General features: G+C 38.8%; 1 protein-coding gene across 1 annotated transcript; it reads left to right on the top strand.

Annotated features, from left to right (window-relative positions):
• Positions 1–6,233: 6,233 nt before the first annotated feature.
• LOC123486445 (germ cell-specific gene 1-like protein) lies at positions 6,234–18,306 on the top strand (the record flags this gene model as incomplete). The annotated part of the gene is made up of 3 exons (XM_045217762.1): positions 6,234–6,694; positions 7,411–7,458; positions 18,154–18,306. Coding segments are annotated over exons 1-3 (508 nt in total), but the record flags the coding sequence as incomplete, so codon positions are not given.
• Between the last annotated feature and the right edge of the window lie 208 nt (positions 18,307–18,514).

The following is an 18,514-nucleotide window of genomic DNA, read 5'->3' as shown; positions in this document are numbered from 1 at the left end:
ATGTGTAGTGTATCTACAGTATCTGATGCTGTCTGGTCAGAAAGAGTACGGCATTGTTGTCGCCCGTAGCATGGAATGCAAGGGAAGTCAGCGAGCATTTGGCCTCCTTTTGATTCTAATAATAAAAATAAAAAATAGCCAATCAGTGTTGAGCTAAACTGAGTGAGCTCAGCTGTGAAGGGTCCTGGTTGGATTTGGCTTCAGACCAATCACATCACAAGCCAAACGTAATTATTGACAGAAACATTTGTAATTGTTGCATCTCATTGTGTTGTTGTCCTCCGGTGGCTAGCTAGCTAGCTAAAATTATCCCTTAAGCTAAATTAGCCATGGATGAAGATAGGGATTTCGACTTGTGGTTTTACTTAATTCTCCATACTGGCCAATGATTATAATGGCGATTCTGATCCAACCATAAATTCATACATTGTGCCCCTGGCCTGAGAGGATGGAAATTCAATATGTAGCTAGGTGGCTAATGTTAACTAGCTGGCTCATCTTTGCCCATGAAAGGAAGTTAGGCTAGCAAGGAAGCATTTTAGCCAGGTAGCCGAGGACGACAAAAACTAAAAGTGTGTACTGTGTGACAGAGTCATAGACAGTTTAGGCAACATGAAAGAGGAGGATGGCATTGGTGTTTCTCTACAAGTAGGTTGAGCCAATATGTTTGTTCTACTTGCACGCACACACACACACACGCACACACACACACATAAATCAGTACCATGGACAGCCACATCATATTTAGCTGACGTTGATTGGACTAAATAGTTTTTGGTATATTTTAGTTGTCACTGTATTAGACAAAGCATAGGTGATTTGATGATGTTGAAGTTGAAATGGTGCTGGAATAGTGGAGGCAGCTCCTGTTTTCTTTGTGACTTGAGGTAACCCTCTGTGGTTCTAAATCAAGAGTTGTTTAGTAGTCTGAAAATGTCAGAAACATTACCTTGCTTGACCATGCCGTAGGTCATGTAACTGTTTGTTATGTGCAATATGTTTTGTGGACTTCATCGGACAGATGTTGCTCTCCGGGGTGAAAGTAGATTTAATTTCTATTTTTTTTATACTACAAAAATTATGGGGTAGGCTACTCTGTGACACTGACAAACTGATCAATAAAACGATGTTGTCTGATCCGTATAATTAGCCTACGAAAACGGGAGACACAAATACAATATGACGTCCATCTAACCTAAAGGAGGAAATTATTGTCCTAAAACAAACAAGTGGCACAGACCCAATGATAAAGACAGTGAATATGTACACTCACTGGGGATATGGACGATGTTCTCTGCTGGTGCCAATAAGATAGGCTACTGTTCGCTCAATTAAGTTAAGAATTTGGATAACTAAAAGACAGATTGGAGTCATTTCATTGTCATCTCTTTACAACAATAGCCATTTGCTCCCAAACTGTTTTTCCGCGATTGTATTTTTAAATAATGCGATATGCCTGGCTGGGTCTCTCTGCTTTTCACTGACAGTCACAACTCAACAATCATCTATTTGGTATCTGCAACGCGCGCTGCCCAAATTGCGGGCCCTTCAGACTGTAGGCTATGCCATAACATTATTTATTTTTTATTAAGAAGCAATAGTCCCCTGTAGCTCAGTTGGTAGAGCTTGGTGCTTTCAACACCATGGTTGTGGGTTTGCTTCCCACGGGGGGCCAGTATGAAAAATGTATGCAATCACTAACTGTAAGTCGCTCTGGATAAGAGCGTATGCTAAAATGTAAATGACCTCCTGTGGCCAAGTCATCCTTTCTGGTGTAGTAGCCTATATTGAATGAGTTTATTTATTTCTGTATAGACAGGAGTAAGCTATTTAGGCTATACTATCATTTTGGCAATTTAATTCAATTTACTTTAGGGAAAGCTTAGCTTCCTCTAGCCTCATGGACACATAGCCTATGCATTTTAATGTAGCATAAACACAACCAGAACATTCTGTTTTCATCTGATTGTCACACTTAAACAAAGGCGCTCCTGTAGGCTACCCCGTGCACATTTGTCCACTCACAAAATCATTTCAACATCCGAACCCCAACCCGCAATTTGATGAATGGAAAGAGACATCTGTTACAGAACACCTCCGTGTATTGTAATGACATTCTGTGATTGTCATTGGGCCGACACTTGTAGCCTGAATTGACGCATCCGCTGTTGTCCGCACACGCCTCGGTCTCGGCCACTCACCTTGACAAAATGGAAGTATTCTCCTCAGACCACAATGCAATTTGGAGCAAATACCACCCGGTTTCCAGTCAATTATAAAAAAAATAATGTGGCTGACATGCAGTAATGTTAAAAAATTGTGTAATAGCCTATAGTTTTTGGGGATGTTGTATTTATTGTGATAAACTCACGTTTTACCGGTACGGCGTACCCCTACTATTTATTTTGCCGGGATGCAGTACTGTACCGGACCGTACCACCTTACCTTCACCCCTGTGCTCTGGTTTTGTGATGAAACAAATGTAAGGTTGAATTTATTCTGCCACTGTGTCTTCTTATTGTCTCTGCCTTTAGGTCTATATATCACAGTGGCAAGGCATATGAACTAACAGGTTATAGAGCAAACAAAGCAATTATCACAACACATAGGTTGTAAAATTGATTTCTTTTCTGGATTGGCTTCCCCAATGATTTTACCCATGCACCACTACTGAATTAATCTGGTTTAATAGATTGCTGTCATTAATACTGTAATGAATCTGGTTTCATGCATTACTGTCATTAATGCTGTAGTGAATCTGGTTTCATACATTACTGTCATTAATGCTGTAATGAATCTGGTTTCATGCATTACTGTCATTAATGCCATAATGAATCTGGTTTCATACATTACTGTCATTAATGCCATAATGAATCTGGTTTCATACATTACTGTCATTAATGCCATAATGAATCTGGTTTCATACATTACTGTCATTAATGGCATAATGAATCTGGTTTCATACATTACTGTCATTAATGCTGTAGTGAATCTGGTTTCATACATTACTGTCATTAATGCTGTAATGAATCTGGTTTCATGCATTACTGTCATTAATGCCATAATGAATCTGGTTTCATACATTACTGTCATTAATGCTGTAATGAATCTGGTTTCATACATTACTGTCATTAATGCTGTAGTGAATCTGGTTTCATACATTACTGTCATTAATGCCATAATGAATCTGGTTTCATACATTACTGTCATTAATGCTGTAATGAATCTGGTTTCATACATTACTGTCATTAATGCTGTAGTGAATCTGGTTTCATACATTACTGTCATTAATGCCATAATGAATCTGGTTTCATACATTACTGTCATTAATGCCATAATGAATCTGGTTTCATACATTACTGTCATTAATGCCATAATGAATCTGGTTTCATACATTACTGTCATTAATGCCATAATGAATCTGGTTTCATACATTACTGTCATTAATGGCATAATGAATCTGGTTTCATACATTACTGTCATTAATGCTGTAGTGAATCTGGTTTCATACATTACTGTCATTAATGCTGTAATGAATCTGGTTTCATGCATTACTGTCATTAATGCCATAATGAATCTGGTTTCATACATTACTGTCATTAATGCTGTAATGAATCTGGTTTCATACATTACTGTCATTAATGCTGTAGTGAATCTGGTTTCATACATTACTGTCATTAATGCCATAATGAATCTGGTTTCATACATTACTGTCATTAATGCTGTAATGAATCTGGTTTCATACATTACTGTCATTAATGCTGTAATGAATCTGGTTTCATACATTACTGTCATTAATGCTGTAATGAATCTGGTTTCATACATTACTGTCATTAATGCTGTAGTGAATCTGGTTTCATACGTTACTGTCATTAATGCTGTAATGAATCTGGTTTCATGCATTACTGTCATTAATGCCATAATGAATCTGGTTTCATACATTACTGTCATTAATGCCATAATGAATCTGGTTTCATACATTACTGTCATTAATGCCATAATGAATCTGGTTTCATACATTACTGTCATTAATGGCATAATGAATCTGGTTTCATACATTACTGTCATTAATGCCATAATGAATCTGGTTTCATACATTACTGTCATTAATGCCATAATGAATCTGGTTTCATACATTACTGTCATTAATGCCATAATGAATCTGGTTTCATACATTACTGTCATTAATGTCATAATGAATCTGGTTTCATACATTACTGTCATTAATGCCATAATGAATCTGGTTTCATACATTACTGTCATTAATACTGTAATGAATCTGGTTTCATACATTACTGTCATTAATGCTGTAATGAATCTGGTTTCATACATTACTGTCATTAATACTGTAATGAATCTGGTTTCATACATTACTGTCATTAATGCCATAATGAATCTGGTTTCATACATTACTGTCATTAATGCCATAATGAATCTGGTTTCATACATTACTGTCATTAATGGCATAATGAATCTGGTTTCATACATTACTGTCATTAATGCCATAATGAATCTGGTTTCATACATTACTGTCATTAATGCCATAATGAATCTGGTTTCATACATTACTGTCATTAATGTCATAATGAATCTGGTTTCATACATTACTGTCATTAATGCCATAATGAATCTGGTTTCATACATTACTGTCATTAATGCTGTAATGAATCTGGTTTCATACATTACTGTCATTAATGCTGTAATGAATCTGGTTTCATACATTACTGTCATTAATGCTGTAATGAATCTGGTTTCATACATTACTGTCATTAATGCTGTAGTGAATCTGGTTTCATACATTACTGTCATTAATGCTGTAATGAATCTGGTTTCATGCATTACTGTCATTAATGCCATAATGAATCTGGTTTCATACATTACTGTCATTAATGCCATAATGAATCTGGTTTCATACATTACTGTCATTAATGCCATAATGAATCTGGTTTCATACATTACTGTCATTAATGGCATAATGAATCTGGTTTCATACATTACTGTCATTAATGCCATAATGAATCTGGTTTCATACATTACTGTCATTAATGCCATAATGAATCTGGTTTCATACATTACTGTCATTAATGGCATAATGAATCTGGTTTCACATTACCGTCATTAATGCCATTATGAATCTGGTTTCATACATTACTGTCATTAATGCCATAATGAATCTGGTTTCATACATTACTGTCATTAATGTCATAATGAATCTGGTTTCATACATTACTGTCATTAATGCCATAATGAATCTGGTTTCATACATTACTGTCATTAATACTGTAATGAATCTGGTTTCATACATTACTGTCATTAATGCTGTAATGAATCTGGTTTCATACATTACTGTCATTAATACTGTAATGAATCTGGTTTCATACATTACTGTCATTAATGGCATAATGAATCTGGTTTCATACATTACTGTCATTAATGCCATAATGAATCTGGTTTCATACATTACTGTCATTAATGCCATAATGAATCTGGTTTCATACATTACTGTCATTAATGCCATAATGAATCTGGTTTCATACATTACTGTCATTAATGTCATAATGAATCTGGTTTCATACATTACTGTCATTAATACTGTAATGAATCTGGTTTCATACATTACTGTCATTAATACTGTAATGAATCTGGTTTCATACATTACTGTCATTAATGCTGTAATGAATCTGGTTTCATACATTACTGTCATTAATACTGTAATGAATCTGGTTTCATACATTACTGTCATTAATACTGTAATGAATCTGGTTTCATACATTACTGTCATTAATACTGTAATGAATCTTGTTTTGATGCAAGCGAGTGTGAGTGTGTGGAAACAAGTGTGTGTTGCCATGGGTGATGACACATCAGTGCACTCACAGAATGTCCTCATGTGTGTGTCATGTGGTGTGTGTGTGTGTGTGTGTGTGTGTGTGTGTGTGGGGGGGTCATGATAGAGGGAGCAAGGTTAGGGAGAAGGAATGCTGACTGTGATGCCAAGGGACTCAACCAATTACACAACACAAACACACACACACACACACACACACACACACACACACACACACACACCATCACTGATATGATGGAGAGGAGAGATGTAAAAAAGAAAGGGAATGAAAGAGAGAGAGAGAGAGAGAGAGAGAGGGGGGGGGTGGAGGAGGATGATGATGATGAGGAGGAGGAGTGGTAGATACAGAGTCAGAGTATCAGACTCAAAGGAGCATATCTGAGGATTGTCTCGACATGCAGTAGTCTCGCGCAGCTGTATTTACCTGTAGTATAGTAACGGAAAGCCGGATTAGCCTGCTGTGGGAAGATCTAAGGAAAACTCGCCAAATACTGTATTAAACGTTGGGAAAAGCGCGTCTCCCATTCCCGGTTGCTGTTATGGGGGGGATAGACCGGCGGCGGAGAGTATCTCTGGCTCTTACCTTGAACTTCCTCGCGCTGATTCTAGCCGTGTCTGCGTTGACTACCAGCTACTGGTGCGAGGGGACACGGAAAGTGGCGAAACCTTTCTGTACCGGACCCGTCACCACCACCAGACAGTCGTTCTGTATCAGGTTCAACAGCTCGAACATTAATGATAGCAGACTGGTCCAGTACATCTGGGAGACCGGTGAAGATAAGTACCTCATGAGGAGGTTCCACACCGGGATCTGGTTTTCGTGCGAGGAGAACGTCAATATGACAGGTAAGAGAGATAAACTCCTGGAGAAAAACTTTTTCGCGCACTGCGATGTGACGCAGCTGTACGCATTGAACTAGCCTGTTTTTTAATTGAAAGTTACAATTGGGTTCTCAGGATCAAAGACTGCTAATTTGTAGGCTATGTCTATGTATTCGTTCTTGTCTTTTGAGTGAAATGACCATAGCTTTTATGTGAGCTGCCAGCACACTCACACACACATTAACATGATCGTCTGTATGTAATTACGCACTCACACAAAATTCTACAAAATGTGACTGTGGTTGTTTTTCTCTGAAATGTTCACAATCAAATAGGTACAATTTACATGCAAAAAAAAACGAACAAACACGTGTTCTAATAAACAGATGAGAAACTAGAAAAATCATAATATTTAATTTTGCTGTAGTTCAAACAATAACAAAGCGGGAACCCCGCCACTGTTTTGTAAAAAAAAAAACGGAGGAATGGGGCTGAAGAAATGTAACCGCTCTCAAATTCATAGACAGCACTACGGATACAAGGACTGACCATCCATGATATCAAAATTCTAGGTCAAGGTCCTGATGAGCAGCTGAGTAGTAGAATCAGGTGTTTCAACAGGGATGGAGCTAAAGACTGCACTGGGTTAGCCAACCCTTTACCAAGGCATGCACTTTAGAAATCTGATGATTGAGTGTTTGATTGTATTGTGTTTGATTGTGTGGCATATTCTATTTCAGGTGAAAACTGCAGAAGTTTCATTTATGTTGCACCTTCACACGAAAGAGGTAGGTTTTGCGTAATTGCATGTTATTACATTGTAATAGATGTGTTAACACATTTTTTTCTATGCATCTGTGAATGGCTATGGATGTGGTTTTATTATTTCAAGATTCCAGTCATCTCTCATATAAGGAATAGCAAGTGCAGCTCAAAGCGTGAAAATTGAACCCAGTCACTTAATAACCCTGGAGTAGGGTCACATGCAGGGCTCAACTGAGATTGAAGTGATCCTTAGATTTATTTGGAAGTGTCAATTAAAAAGTGCAAACCTAGCAGAATTTAAGAGGATTTGAAATGCTGCGCTGTCCTGGGGAGCTACTGCACTGTAACAAATTGCTGTAAATTTACAGCAACACTTTTACAGTAACTCTATATTACAGTACAGTACTATAAAGGCCAATGCATTTTGGGGGCTCAATGGCATTCCTCTAAACTGCTGTAAAATTACAGCGATTGCTGTACTTTTATAAAACAAATTTACAGTAAATTAATATGTGACCTGTTTTGCTGTATATTTACAGCAGCATACTGTGAATGATGGTGCATTGTAGGAAAATGTTTTAGGCGTCGACATCTCTGTCACATTAACATATTTTGAGGCGTGCCTTGTAAGTGGCTATATTTGTTGCAACCATTAGTGAGAATGCTGTACCCCACTGAATAGAGTACCATATCGTATGTGTTTATAGATATACAGTGGGGAAAAAAAGTATTTAGTCAGCCACCAATTGTGCAAGTTCTCCCACTTAAAAAGATGAGAGAGGCCTGTAATTTTCAGCATAGGTACACGTCAAATATGACAGACAAAATGAGAAAAAAAAATCCAGAAAATCACATTGTAGGATTTTTAATGAATTTATTTGCAAATTATGGTGGAAAATAAGTATTTGGTCACCTACAAACAAGCAAGATTTCTGGCTCTCACAGACCAGTAACTTCTTCTTTAAGAGGCTCCTCTGTCCTCCACTCGTTACCTGTATTAATGGCACCTGTTTGAACTTGTTATCAGTATAAAAGACACCTGTCCACAACCTCAAACAGTCACACTCCAAACTCCACTATGGCCAAGACCAAAGAGCTGTCAAAGGACACCAGAAACAAAATTGTAGACCTGCACCAGGCTGGGAAGACTGAATCTGCAATAGGTAAGCAGCTTGGTTTGAAGAAATCAACTGTGGGAGCAATTATTAGGAAATGGAAGACATACAAGACCACTGATAATCTCCCTCGATCTGGGGCTCCACGCAAGATCTCACCCCGTGGGGTCAAAATGATCACAAGAACGGTGAGCAAAAATCCCAGAACCACACGGGGGGACCTAGTGAATGACCTGCAGAGAGCTGGGACCAAAGTAACAAAGCCTACCATCAGTAACACACTACGCCGCCAGGGACTCAAATCCTGCAGTGCTAGACGTGTCCCCCTGCTTCAAGCCAGTACATGTCCAGGCCCGTCTGAAGTTTGCTAGAGTGCATCCAGAAGAGGATTGGGAGAAAGTCATATGGTCAGATGAAACCAAAATAGAACTTTTTGGTAAAAACTCAACTTGTCGTGTTTGGAGGACAAAGAATGCTGAGTTGCATCCAAAGAACACCATACCTACTGTGAAGCATGGGAGTGAAAACATCATACTTTGGGGCTGTTTTTCTGCAAAGGGACCAGGACGACTGATCCGTAAAGGAAAAATGAATGGGGCCATGTATCGTGAGATTTTGAGTGAAAACCTCCTTCCATCAGCAAGGGCATTGAAGATGAAACGTGGCTGGGTCTTTCAGCATGACAATGATCCCAAACACACCACCCGGGCAACGAAGGAGTGGCTTCGTAAGAAGCATTTCAAGGTCCTGGAGTCTCCAGATCTCAACCCCATAGAAAATATTTGGAGGGAGTTGAAAGTCCGTGTTGCCCAGCGACAGCCCCAAAACATCACTGCTCTAGAGGAGATCTGCATGGAGGAATGGGCCAAAATACCAGCAACAGTGTGTGAAAACCTTGTGAAGACTTACAGAAAACGTTTGACCTGTGTCATTGCCAACAAAGGGTATATAACAAAGTATTGAGAAACTTTTGATATTGACCAAATACTTATTTTCCACCATAATTTGCAAATAAATTCATTAAAAATCCTACAATGTGATTTTCTGGAATATTTTTTCTCATTTTGTCTATCATAGTTGACGTGTACCTATGATGAAAATTACAGGCCTCCCTCATCTTTTTAAGTGGGAGAACTTGCACAATTGGTGGCTGACTAAATACTTTTTTTCCCCACTGTATGTCCTGTAAGTCTACAGTAAATTATGAATAGAAGCTCGCCGCCCACTCAGCCAGTCTTTTCAAACTTCTTAGTAGTTAGCCATGAGAGAAAAAGTAATTTTCAGAGTTACTGTTCAGGACCTTTAAACAGTTTAACCTCTATGGGATCGGTGTCCCGTATACTGGACGGTTGAGCTAACTTGATTAGCATGACTGTTGTAAGTAACAGCAAACTTTCAAGGACATAGACATGTCTTATATGGGCAGAAAGCTTACATTCTTGTTAATCTAACTGCACTGTCGAATTTACAGTAGCTATTACAGTGACAAAAATACCATGCTATTGTTTGAGGAGAGTGCACAACAACAAAAAACGTATCACGGCAACTGGTTTGATACATTATATTCACCTCTGAAGGTAAATAATGTACTTACATTCAGTAATCTTGCTCTGATTTGTCATCCTAAGGGTCCCAGAGATAAAATGTATCATAGTTTTGTTTGATAAAATCCATTTTTATATTCAAATGTAGGAACTGGGTTCTACAGTTTGAACCCCTGCTGTCTCTGGCTCCACACCCACCCCGCCTGGCCATCTAGATGTGTGAAAGTTAGTGTATAAGCTAATGATCCATCATGTATGACATTCATGGGAGTGTGTAAACTTACATTTTGTATTACCTTACCATTTTTCTGTGTTCTGTATAGTTATGTACTTGAAAAGGTATCAATTGACCAATTCGGCACATTTGGGCAGACTTGATACAAAATAGTCCAGTATTGCAATGCTTCACTGGATCAATATGAAACCTTGCACACACACTTCTGCCATCTAGTGGCCAAAATCGAAATTGCGCCTAAAGTGCAATATTATATTGTGGCCTTTCTCTTGCATTTCAAAGATGATAAAAATAAAGAAACGCAGGACCACAAACTTCAAAGTGTTTCCTTTCAAATGATATCAAGAATATGCATATCCTTGCTTCATGTCCTGAGCTACAGGCAGTAAGATTTGGGTATGTCATTTGAGGCGAAAATTGAAAAAAAGGGGTCCTATCCTTAACATTTTACATTTTAGTCATTTAGCAGACGCTCTTATCCAGAGCGACTTACAGTTAGTGAGTGCATACATTATTTAATTTTTTTATACTGGCCCCCCGTGGGAATCAAACCCACAACCCTGGCGTTGCAAACGCCATGCTCTACCAACTGAGCTACACACCCTGCCGCCATTCCCTCCCTACCCTGGACGACGCTGGGCCAATTGTGCGCCGCCCCATGGGTCTCCCGGTCGCGGCCGGTTACGACAGAGCCTGGATTCGAACCAGGATCTCTAGTGGCACAGCTAGCAGTGCCTTAGACCACTGCGCCACTCGGGGACCCAAGATGTTAATGGTTGAATATTTACCCTTTAAGGCCTCTACTATATCTGGTAGTGATATAAAATACAAAATATTCATTGGTATACTGGAATATAGAATTACATAACTGTTAGCAATTGCTGTAGTTTTATTAAAATACAATTTAACAAAGTACTGTATTGCTGTTTTACTGTATATTCACTGCAGCATTCTGTACATTATAGTGCATTGTGGAAAAATGTTTGGGGAGGGGGAAAGAATCGCTGATTCATTAACATCTTTGAAGGCTTGCCTTGTAAGTGGCTACATTTGTTGCACCTGTTAGTGAGAATGCTTTACCAATTCAACTGACATGTGGTAGTAATGCCATAATAATTCAATGTATAATGTGGATCTTAAACCTTTAATGGTTGAATATTAAGCCACATTCTGTAATCATGGCCAGTTTTGAAGTTTTTGTTTAGGTCTCTAGAAGTGCAAGTGTTATAAAACACCAAATATTCATAAATATTCTGTAATGTACAAATATCTAGCGGCCAACCTGCTTGACCAATCCCATGTAGTTACAGTAAAATACCAACATGATTACAGCAGCATTTACTTTCTTACAGTATTGTACTGTGCCATTGCTCTGCATTTTCCAGTATTTTACAGGAAGCTGGTGGAACGTTACTGTGAATATTACAATGATTTACCTTGCGCTAGCCAGAGATAGGCAGAGATGCATTCAAAAGGTACCGTGTAACAAATACAGGATACAATCTATCCTTAACTACAGCAACATTCCCAGTAATGGTTACAGAAACATTTTACTTGCTATGACTGTGATACACTACACTACATGTGATACATTACTAAAGGCCTTCAAATTAGTGGATTTGGCTATTTCAGCCACACTGGGTGTGTAAAATTGAGCACACAAGCTCACAGAATGGGACCGCCGAGTGCTGAAGCGCGTAGCGCGTACAAATCGTCTGTCCTCGGTTGCAACACTCACTACCGAGTTCCAAACTGTCAGCACAAGAACTGTTCGTCGGGTGCTTCATGAAATGGGTTTCCATGGCACACAAACCTAAGATCACCATGCGCAATGCCAAGCGTTGGCTGGAGTGGTGTAAAGCTCGCCGCCATTGGACTCTGGAGCAGTGATGAATCACGCTTCACCATCTGCCAGTCCGACGGATTAATCTGGGTTTGACGGATGCCAGGAGAACCCTACCTGCCCGAATGCATAGTGCCAACTGTAAAGTTTGGTGGAGAAGGAATAATGGTCTGGAGCTGCTTTTCATGGTTCAGGCTCTTTAGTTCCAGTGAAGGGAAATCTTAACGCTACAGCAAACAATGACATTCTAGACGATTCTGTGCTTCCAACTTTGTGGCAACAGTTTGGGGAAGGCCTTTTCCTGTTTCAGCATGACAATGCCCCCGTGCACAAAGCGAGGTTCATACAGAAATGGTTTGTTGAGATTGGTGTGGAAGAACTTGACTGGCCTGCACAGAGCCCTGACCTCAACCCCATCAAACACCTTTGGGATGAATTGGAATGCTGACTGCGAGCCAGGCCTAATCGCCCAACATCAGTAACTGACCTCACTAATGCTCTTGTGGCTGAATGGTCCCCGCAGCAATGTTCCAACATCTAGTGGAAAGCCTTCCCAGAAGAGTGGAGGCTGTTATAGCAGCAAAGGGGGGACCAACTCCATATTAATGCCCATGATTTTGAAATTAGATGTTCGACGAGCAGGTGTCCACATACTTTTGGTCATTTAGTGTATGTGTTTTTTTTTATCAACCTTAGATGAATGCACTGACTGTAAGTCGCTCTGGATAAAAGTGTCTGCTAAATGACCAAACTGTAAATGTTAAAAATGAACGCACTGCTGGTATTATTCTAATGAGCTCTGCCTTAATCTATTTCTATTTTAATCACATTTGGCCTTGTTTGGGGGCAGAATACAGTAATACCCAGCAGTGTGCTTTGCAAGTGTTCATTTTGACATTTTCATTTTGGTCATTTAGCAGACACTCTTATCCAGACCGACTTACATCAATGTATGAAATTAAGGTAAACATGCATATACCTGTCACGACTTCCGCAGAGGCTGCCTCCCCTCCTGGTTCGGGCAGGCTTCGGCGTTCGTCGTCACCGGCTTACTAACCACTGCCGCCCCAATTATCATCATCACATTTGTCTTGTCTTGTCAATCACACACACCTGGTTCTAATCCCCTCATTAGTCGGTGTATAAGTGTTCCCTCTGCCGCCTTGTCCTTGTGAGTGATTGTTTGTATGTGAGAGTAGTGGAGCTCGGTGGAGCTACTCGTACCATTTTGTTGCCAGGGTAGATATTTCCCCTGTGCCTATGTATTGTATGGAGATACCGTTACAGTGTATTGCCAGGGTAGAGAGTTTCCCCTGTGCCTGTTTCGTTTGTCGCTATTCCAGCGTATTTTGTGTAACGAAGGAATAAACTCTGTATTCTGTGATTTACCCTCCTGATTTACCCTTCTATCACACTCATCACAATACCACAGTCATAGCAAGTAAAAATATTGTGTTACGGAGAATGTTGTAGTTAAGCGGTCAACTTGCAAGTATATATTTGTGTAAAATAAAAACATGTATTGTAATTAAACTGTACCAAAAAAAATACGCTACATGAATTGTAGTTCAGGCCAGTGAAATGCAAATGATAAAATAGGTATTGAACGTATTAAAATACATATATCAAATACATGTAACAGAAATAGTGCCCGCTTTCAAACACCGACCTCTACTGGACACCGTACTTACACATATAGTTAGGATGTAGTTTCTCCTGACCGGTATCTTAGCAGGTCGAGTAGGGAACTATGGAACACTGACGGTATGAGGTTGAATCCTGTTGAAGGGACATTATTTAGAAAAATGCTTTATGTGAAACCACACTTTCTGCACTGTTGTTCAAATAATTTGTTTTATTTAGTAGAGTATAAGCTTCTGTCTTAAACATCCTTAATAATGCCATAGATTTCAGTTTTAGAAAAATAGTAAACTTGAAGGCAAAAAGTTAAGCATGATGTAAGATGAGAACCTGGTATTCCAACTGATTATAGGTTACTGAAGCCAACGACTTTCCTCTGCGCCACGGAGTTTTGATGGAAACAGTGGAGGAAGAAAAAAATTGATCTGACAATCACACGCTGCTATCACTCCGCCCTTAATCAGTCAGACATTCCTCCTTCATTCTGACAAAGAGGATGAGAGGATGGATAGATAGTGTCTCACTCTGCCTTTCATCAGTCAGACATTCCTCTCTCGTTTGTTTGACCTCCTCTGTGTCGGCACATTCTCTCCGTGCCTAATTCACTTCAATACAAAATACTGTTCAACACACACCCGCACACACACACACATCCTCTTTGTGCCTAATTTGAGTCCAATGTTACTGTCTCTGAACCCAAAAGGGGCATTATTATGACACATTTCTAACTGACTTTTGTTGGTTTTAATGTATTCGATCTCAGTTATGATTCGATTTAATCCAATAAATCCATACCTTTCTCTGTGCTTTTGTGATGGGGGATACGTTGTCTAGGAAATTTAAGTTATAGTAATAGCTAAAGGGATACTCTCAGGTAGACAAAAAAATAAGTACAAAACTGCAAAAGAGACACGTATGTGGAGATTCATTTGAATAAATCACAGACTACCTTCATCTTTTTAATATGCACCTTAATCCTGCCATGAAATTAAAATGATCACCTTTGATTAATCTTTGAAATCCCATTTAAGAGTTTGGTCGGAACAAGTAAAAAATGATTGCTCTATCGCTAAGAGATATGAACAGATTAAATTATTCATCTAGTGCCAGGCCTACTTTTAACTTTTACATTCTAACTATGGTTATTTTGGCAGCACTTAACAATTCCCACAGATCTTATAGCAAAGAAACGAACAGTGTTATAATCTATGTAATTAGTAATAACATGTAGTTATTATTGTCAAGCCACGGGGTAACGCTTTACATTAACTTACCCCCTACTACTATGTAACTACACAGTAATAACATGTAGTAACAACGTAGTAACAACATCCGTTATTGAACAACTGGAACAAGGATTGTGTAATTACACATCCCACTTGCTGAAGGTTATTCCAAATTTTTTTTGTTCCACTATGTAACTACTGTTTTGCAATTACACGTTTGAAAGTCACCTGTTAATTACCGTGTTAATAACCAAATTGTAACTACATGGTGCCGCTACCGTCAAATCCACAGGTATTCCCAGGGTTGATACCATCTTAATCTAATAAACTAGGAGCTGGTAACAAGAATTGTAACAAGACACACCTTGCCATTTTAACCACAGCTTGTTTTCAGTGGTTTATTTCCATGTTTTAACCTGGCCCAAAGGGTATATTCAATCAAATGTTATGTAAACTTCAATGTTGTTACAATGGATACGCTTGTATTTATAATGTACCCACTCAGGAGTAAGCAACTTAATGTAAAGTGAAATAACGTTTTAATTACTATGTCGTTACAATGTAACAGCACTTTTGGAGAAATAGGCTAACCAGGAGAAATGAGGAGACAGGATAATATTAGTTATAACCGTTGTAATTACATTGTACTTACAATATAACCATTTATAACCACCAACTCTTATTACAATGTTGTTACAAATTATGTACATGTATTTTTATAATGGACTTATCTAGGAGCAAGCAATTTAATGTAAAGTAAAATAACTTGTTGATTGCTTATGTAATTACAATGTAACAACCTTTGCAGTCAATAGGCTTACTAGGAGCAATAAGGAGAAAATGTTCTGTTTGACTTTTCTATAATGGGTTTAACAAAGATTAATATTCAAAGCATTCAAATTCAATTCCCTGTTTCAGACACATAGCAATAACTACTTTAGTGAGTAAAATGTACAAGAAGCCGGTGAAGAAGCCGGATGTGGAGGTCTTGGGCTGGCGTGGTTACACATGGTCTGCAGTTGTGAGGCTGGTTGGACATAATGCCAAATTCTCTAAAACGACGTTGGAGGCGGCTTATGGTAGAGAAATTAACATTCAATTATCTGTCAACAGCTCTGGTGGACATTCCTGCAGTCAGCATGCCAATTGCATGAATTGTGTTGTGTGACAAAACTGTACATTTTAGAGTGGCCTTATATTGTCCCCAGCACAAGGTGCACATGTGTAAGGCTCATGCTATTTAATCAGCTTCTTGATATGCCACACCTGTCAGGTGGATGGATTACCTTGGCAAAATGAGAAATGCTCACTAACAGGGCAGTAAACAAATTTGTGCACAACATTTGAGAAACGTAATGTTATTGTGCGTATGGAACATTTCTGGGATCTTTACATGTTGCATTTATATTTTTTGTTCAGTAATAGGTAGTCTACCTGCACTGTATCTGTGAGGTGTTGGCTGCAGCACATATGCCAAGACCAGTGTAAGCACATTTGCTATATAACTCAACAGTGTTTGTGACAAAACCATCAGTAGAGTTTTGAAAATGCTATGGAAACCAATTTAACTTGTATCTTTCATTCGGTACATGGGAATTTAACGGCAAAAGTTATCTTATATGCACTACGTCATCACGGACAGCCTTCTGCACATAGTCAGTTTGATAGAAACACATCTCTGGTGGGAAAATGCGCATATTGTTTTATTAAGATTTTAGAATATTCATATGAAAATCTGTCTCAAATTGGATGGAAACCTAGCTACAGTGGAACATGAACATGTGTAATAACATGCTGGAATAAGCTTCAGCAAGTGGACGTGTAATTACACAGTCCTTGTTCCAGATGTCTTATAACCGCTAAACCCTATGACCACGTAATAGCATAGTAATACTATGTTGTTACTATGTTGTGACTTCATTGTTACTATGGTTTTACCATGTTATTACCATGTTGTTACCATGTTGTTACTATGTTCTTACTACGTTGTTACTACGTTGTTACTATGTTGTTACTACGTTGTTACTATGTTGTTACTACGTTGTTACTACGTTGTTACTACGTTGTTACTACGTTGTTACTATGTTCTTACTATGTTCTTACTACGTTGTTACTATGTTGTTACTATGTTGTTACTATGTTGTTACTACGTTGTTACTATGTTGTTACTACGTTGTTACTACGTTGTTACTATGTTGTTACTACGTTGTTACTATGTTGTTACTACGTTGTTACTACGTTGTTACTACGTTGTTACTACGTTGTTACTACGTTGTTACTATGTTGTTACTATGTTGTTACTACGTTGTTACTACGTTGTTACTATGTTGTTACTATGTTGTTACTATGTTGTTACTATGTTGTTACTACGTTGTTACTATGTTGTTACTACGTTGTTACTACGTTGTTACTACGTTGTTACTACGTTGTTACTATGTTGTTACTATGTTGTTACTACGTTGTTACTACGTTGTTACTATGTTGTTACTATGTTGTTACTATGTTGTTACTATGTTGTTACTATGTTGTTACTACGTTGTTACTACGTTGTTACTACGTTGTTAGTATGTTGTTACTACGTTGTTACTATGTTGTTACTATGTTGTTACTATGTTGTTACTACGTTGTTACTACGTTGTTAGTATGTTGTTACTACGTTGTTACTATGTTGTTACTATGTTGTTACTACGTTGTTACTATGTTGTTACTATGTTGTTACTACGTTGTTACTATGTTGTTACTACGTTGTTACTACGTTGTTACCTACGTTGTTACTATGTTGTTACTACATTGTTACTACGTTGTTACTACAGTTATAACTGTGTAGTTGCATAGTAATAGATCATATGAAGGACCATTCTTCCCATCATACCCAGGCAGCGAGTCAAGTGGTCTGTCTGTCTGTCTCTCTCTTAGAGACAGATGCATCTTCACCGTTACACTGGAGGTTAATGATATGGTGAATGGGTCACTGGTCCAACTCCCTTACCTCCCCCTCTATTTATGTGTCTCTCTATTCCCCTCCCACTCCATCCCTCCCTCATCACTGTCTCTTTCTCCCCCCCCCTCTCTCTCTCTCTGTCGCTCCCTCTCCCTCCCTCTCTCCTTCTGTAGGAGTGCTGTGGCTGTGTATCGTGGCAGAGTGTCTGTATATTCTCCTCCTGTCCACCGGAGGCATCCTCATGTCCATAGAGGCATGTCACTTAGGAAGCGTCATCAACGGCCTCAAACTCAACGCCTTCGCTGCCATATTCACTGTCCTGTCAGGTAACAACACTTTATATGCTCTCTTTTGTGTGCGTGCCTCTCAGTCCCTTTTCTCCACTCCTCATTGTTCCTCTCGGTAAGAAAAGTATTTTGTTTGTTTGTTTGTTGCTGATTGGGACTATAGAAACCCTGCAGATCAACATGGTCTTCACACTGGAAGCTTTACTCAGCGAGGGGCCCTAAAACAGTGAGTGACTGATACCCTTGG

The sequence above is a fragment of the Coregonus clupeaformis genome, unplaced genomic scaffold, assembly GCF_020615455.1.
Source record: "Coregonus clupeaformis isolate EN_2021a unplaced genomic scaffold, ASM2061545v1 scaf1218, whole genome shotgun sequence".
Taxonomy (NCBI): Eukaryota; Metazoa; Chordata; class Actinopteri; order Salmoniformes; family Salmonidae; genus Coregonus; species Coregonus clupeaformis.
Note: the sequence above shows the minus strand (reverse complement) of the source record. Positions and strands in the feature narration are given on the sequence as shown.